Below are 5,260 nucleotides of genomic sequence, written 5' to 3'. Positions count from 1 at the left end.
TTTTACCCAACAACATTACAACACACACTAACTTAGGAAATGGATCCTCTCCAGTTTTTTTAATACTTGATAAAATACAGTGCAATCTCTCACCATTGATTTTAATAGTGGAACCAGAAATAAATAAGAGAGAGAATGTGGTGAATGGTTAGATTAAACACTGCACACCATCCAATTTTTTATTCACTGGAGAGGATCCACTCCCCACTAACTTACACACTAACTAAAAACAATGAAACCCTAAAAATTCAGCGTTCATCTTCTCGATCGAACCTTAAAAGCTAAGGCGCCGTCAGCTTCATCTTCTCGATCGAACCCAGCCTTAGCGTCATTCATCCATCTTCGATCGAACCCAGCCTTGTCTTGTGAAAGTTCATATCACTCCGTTGGCATTCACTCTCGCTCGCAAGGCCTCCATCGGCACTCACTCTCTCTCTCGCTCAAACCTTACCTCCGTCGACGCTGACTCAATCGTCGCTGCCTCTCCCTCAATCGTCGTTCCTCCCTCAATCGGTGCTCAACCCTTATCGTAACACAAGAAGGTACAGATTTAATCCCTTTTTGTTTCTCTATTTCAACCCTCCGCCAATTTCTTCATTTCAACCCTCACCATAACGCTGATTAATGTTTTCCGGAACCCAAAGAACAAGGAAATGTTACCGGAGAACTTCAAAGAACAGCATGCTTTGTCTGTGAGAAGCATCCAGTGGAGCTATGCAATATTCTGGTTTACTTCATCTACCCAACCCATGTACTAACTTCTAACTAACTGTTTCCTTGAATTTTAGTTCTGTTTTGTGATTTTTGTTCATTTTCTGTTTCTTGAATATCTGTTGTTTGTGAAAATACCTCAATGGACTTCATATGACGAGACACATCATGACTTGTTTCTTCTTCTGCTTCTTCTTCTCTAATATGAACAACTCAATACAATAGCTTCTTAGACAACACCACAATTCAATAATACTACTATTCAAAATTAATTTCTTTCTATTCATGGTGCCCATTTAGCAGGGTGTTGAGTTGGGGGGAAGGATATTACAATGGAGACATTAAGACAAGGAAGACAGGTCAAGGAGTGGAACTCAATTCTGATCAGATAGGGTTGCAGCGGAGTGAGCAGCTTCGAGAGTTATACAAGTCCCTCAAAGCTGTAGAAGCCAGCCCTCAAACCAAAAGGCCTTCGGCAGCACTGTCTCCGAAGGATCTCACAGATACAGAATGGTATTATTTGGTTTGTATGTCCTTTGTATTCAACATTGGCCAAGGATAATAATAGTGACACTAATAAATCTTCTCTTTCAATCTTTTGAATTTCATTTCAGGCTATAAGGGTTGCTGCCATGAACTGTATTGATGGGCTAAGCATTGGGGGTCGTATTGCATGTTCTGGCAAGAAAAATGGTACTATACTACCTTGATATTACCTTGATATTAAGATTTTCTAAACAGGAAACAAATGTCTTAATTGATGGTTACTATACTTGTCAAAATGTTTCTATAACAAATGCTTGTTATGCATGCTTTAGTTTGTTGAAGGGGTGCATGGGTATTATTAAAACTCATTCTTCATATTACATAGTAAAAAGAGGTAAATAAAACTGCAACTGTGATTAATTGTTTGTAAAAATTTTGATTCCTCTGTTTCCTGAGAATTTGAGCTGTTTCCTGAGAATTCGAGCATGGTTTTGATTCCTCTGTTTGTTTAGCAAATGTCCTTGAACTGATCTGGACTTTAATCTGAAATTTTAACACTTATTTTTACATTTTATTGGTTAAGCCTTAAGTATGGGCTGAACATTCTACAGGGCATTGAAGGTGAAAACAAGAATTCAAAGAAATCGCTGAAGTACAAATACTAAATTGGTTTATTTCATAGTTTTTTTAATCATTGAATTATTGATTTATTTCACAGGCTGGGCTATGGTCAATCATCATATCCCCTCCTTAATTAATTTTCTTTCATTACAATAAATTAGAAAAAATTAGGTACATTAATTTCCTTTTTATTATATAGTAGGACAATAATTGGAGGCAGAGTTCATATGGCCATTCAGGTTCCTCTTCGTCTTCCTGGAATTCATATCCTCAGCCAGCTTATGGTCAGGGGAGTCATGCGTATGAGCCACAACCAACTCCTTATCCGACAGCGCAACCCTATTATGCTCCTCCTCCTCCTACTCAAAATTGTGGCCATGAACAATCTTATACTAGCGGCGAAGTCACCCGCCCCGACAATAGAAGGAAGTTAGAGAGGAAGTATTCGAGAATTGCTGATGCTGATTTATTTTCATTAGCTGATGCTGATCTGCACTAATATCATGAACTGTGTAATTGACTTCTGAATTGCAGGCATTATTCATTTTTTGAGTTAATCATTAGGATTTTAGGATTATAAGAGTCAGTAGGTTGTAAAGTAGCTTGTCATGCTTTGCCCTTAAAACTATTGGTGAATGGCTATCTGTTCATCTAGCTTCCAGTTGTGGCCGTTGAGTTTCAATAAACTGAATACACTGAGGAAAAACATACATACTCCTGATGAATTTAGAGATGTAGATTTGATGAGCGCATTTTTTTAATATGATTAAGCATTACCTAGCTTGTGATAGTATTCCCTTGCATTCTTCAAATTCCTTTGTCAATGATGGTGCTCCTTTCTCTTTTTCTTGTGTATATTTTAAGAAAACTGGTGATTCTGTAACATTATTTTAAATTTTAATTTTAATTAACATTCTAGTATTTTCCATGCTTATATTTCTATATAGGTGACTGAGGCTCTTGCACGGGCAGGCCTTGAGTCTTCTAATCTTATTCTTGGTATCGATTTTACTAAGAGCAATGAATGGACAGGTAAGATCTTATATACTTTTAAGCTATAGTTGGAAGCTATGCATTGTGCTTTACCGAAAAGTTTGCTGAATAATGTTTGCAGGAAAGAATTCATTTAATCGAAAAAGCTTGCATCACACTGGAAATGTTCCAAATCCATATGAACAAGCAATATCTATTCTTGAGAAAACATTGGCTACATTTGATGAGGATAACTTGATTCCTTGTTTTGGATTTGGAGATGGTATCTCTCTCAAAGCTAATACTAGTTCCGTTATATAATTGTTCTTTGAAGTTTAAAATTTTTAATAGTTGATGCTATAATATCATGGCAGCATCAACACATGATCAAGATGTCTTCAGCTTCTATCCAGATGACGGGTTTTGCAATGGTTTTGAGGAAGTGTTGAGTTGGTATAGGGAAATTATTCCTCATATTTGACTTGCAGGTTATATTAATCTTCTGGGATCTCTGATGAATCATATTAGGTATTGTAGTACTGAGCCTAATCACACTTATGGATTTATTTTAGATCCCACTTTATTTGCACCAATTGTTGAAATGGCCATGACAATTGTTGAGCAGAGTGGAGGCCAGGACCAACGTGGAATTCTTTTTTTCATTTTATTTTATTTTTCTGTTGAGTAGCAAATAGTGGTTATTGAATAATGTCTATAGCAATTTCTCTTTGAGAAACTGAACTTATTTGTGGAATAATGTCTATAAAATATTGGTGTGCATCAAAATTATTCCCTTCCTATTGGTATATGCAGTTTCTTTCTTATTTTATATATTCTCTCAATAATAAAAATACAAATATAAAGGCACACATACATTATGATTTAAAATTATATATGAATTTTAATTTGCAAGGTTTTATTAGGAAGATTAGAAAAGAAGAATAGGTTATTGAATAAACTTATAGCCACGCCTAAAAAGGGTGGCCATATTGTATAGTTGAGTCAACGGGCACGTTAAAAAAACGTGGCAATAACTGAAAAAAAACCCCTATTGGCACGCTTATTAAGCATAGCAATAGCTTTTTCTATCGGCATGTTTCAAAAGTGTAGTCATATCTTCACCTATCGGCACATTTTTTAAGGGTAGCCAAAGCCAAACTAATGAGCACGCTTTAAAAGCGTGGTGATATGTCCATTTTTTGGCACGCTTTTAAAGCGTGGCCATAGGATAATACAAAAGCGTGGCAATAGAAAAAAACGTGGCGAAAAATAAAGCGTGCCAATAGATTGACAAAAGCGTGGCGATAGAGCAATCGGCACCCTGGCGATGTGACCCTTTCAAAAGCGTGCCGATAGCTCAAAAAGCGTGGCGAAAAGCTATCGGTACGCTTTTTTGCACTTTTTGGCACGCTTTAAAAGCGTGGCAAAAGGCTTATTTTCTTGTAGTGACTAATTCAAATTATACAATAAAAGACAAGTAAACTTGTGAGAAGACAGCTCATGAAAGCAGGAAACATAGAATCAAGCATTGAACCCTCACTGATGGTGTATATGCACTCTAAACACTCAAGTGTATAGGGTAATCACTCTACTCTTCTCTAGTCATGCTTTCTAAACTTTGTTCTTCACCTAATCAATCAACAAGTATTTAATGTACCAATGCAAACATCATGAGGTCTTTTCAAGGTTGTAATGGGGCTAAGGTAAAGGTGAGGGTATATATATGGCTAAGTGAGCTATAAATTGAATCCTTGATTATCTTAAGCTCTTACCTATACATACACTCTTTATACTTTTAAATTCATGCCTAGCTACCCAAAATTTTCACTATTGCATTACTTACTCATGCATCAACTCTTCTTTTAATTTGTATCACATATGTATTGATCTTTTCATTAACTTAACTTAGCATTGGGATAATTTTGTCCCCTTATTTATTTACTTATTTATTGAATATTTTTGGATTTTTTTAATAAACATAATATATTAATGCACATGGATTTTTAATTTTTCTGGTCTTACATGAGTAGGTATCCAATTTCTCAATATTTTATCATTTAAGCACTGTACACTTTCATTAACCCAAGTTCCCACAGTTTTTCCCACACTTAAGTTGATACAAAATCTCTATCTTAAGCTAACCAAAAATTCAATTTGGGGTATTTAATTATTTTTCCTCTTAAGGCTAGTGATGTGGTAAATTATAGAACAATTGGGATAAAAAGGCTCAAAGTGGCTAACAAAGGTGACATAAAAGGGTAGGCTATTTGGGATAAGTGAGCTAATAAAAAATGGCCTCAATCATATGCATGCATATAACACATTAAACATTGGACATATAGACTGGAACAAAATATAGATTACAATCACAGAGAAGAAAACACACAAGAATAAAATATTATGGTTAAATAATGTAACCATGTAATTAAGCTCAAATCTCACAGGTTATGTGTTCTAACTTTAAACCATG

The 5,260-nt window shown here is 35.4% G+C and overlaps 1 protein-coding gene across 6 annotated transcripts; it reads left to right on the top strand.

Moving 5' to 3' along the window:
- On the top strand, window positions 222-3,596 carry LOC107613879 (E3 ubiquitin-protein ligase RGLG1). 6 transcript variants are annotated; one of them, XR_002352596.1, is made up of 8 exons: window positions 222-542; window positions 645-751; window positions 1,012-1,224; window positions 1,326-1,404; window positions 1,781-1,849; window positions 2,021-2,850; window positions 2,933-3,073; window positions 3,165-3,596. XR_002352596.1 is itself a non-coding variant. In XM_016316068.2 (8 exons), the coding sequence occupies exons 5-8, from the start codon at window positions 2,301-2,303 to the stop codon at window positions 3,269-3,271; spliced, it is 363 nt and encodes a 120-aa protein (XP_016171554.1). In that variant the 5' UTR covers window positions 230-542; window positions 645-751; window positions 1,012-1,224; window positions 1,326-1,404; window positions 2,021-2,300; the 3' UTR covers window positions 3,272-3,596. The 6 variants fall into 6 exon arrangements, 3 of the variants coding, with proteins under 3 accessions (XP_016171554.1, XP_016171549.1, XP_020965172.1); XR_002352595.1 differs by having other exon boundaries at window positions 2,018-2,850; XR_001614215.2 differs by lacking the exon at window positions 1,781-1,849 and having other exon boundaries at window positions 225-542; window positions 2,018-2,850; window positions 3,165-3,278; window positions 3,363-3,596.

Source organism: Arachis ipaensis, chromosome B08 (genome assembly GCF_000816755.2).
Source record: "Arachis ipaensis cultivar K30076 chromosome B08, Araip1.1, whole genome shotgun sequence".
NCBI classification, from domain to species: Eukaryota; Viridiplantae; Streptophyta; class Magnoliopsida; order Fabales; family Fabaceae; genus Arachis; species Arachis ipaensis.
This window is presented reverse-complemented; position numbering and strand designations above follow the sequence as displayed.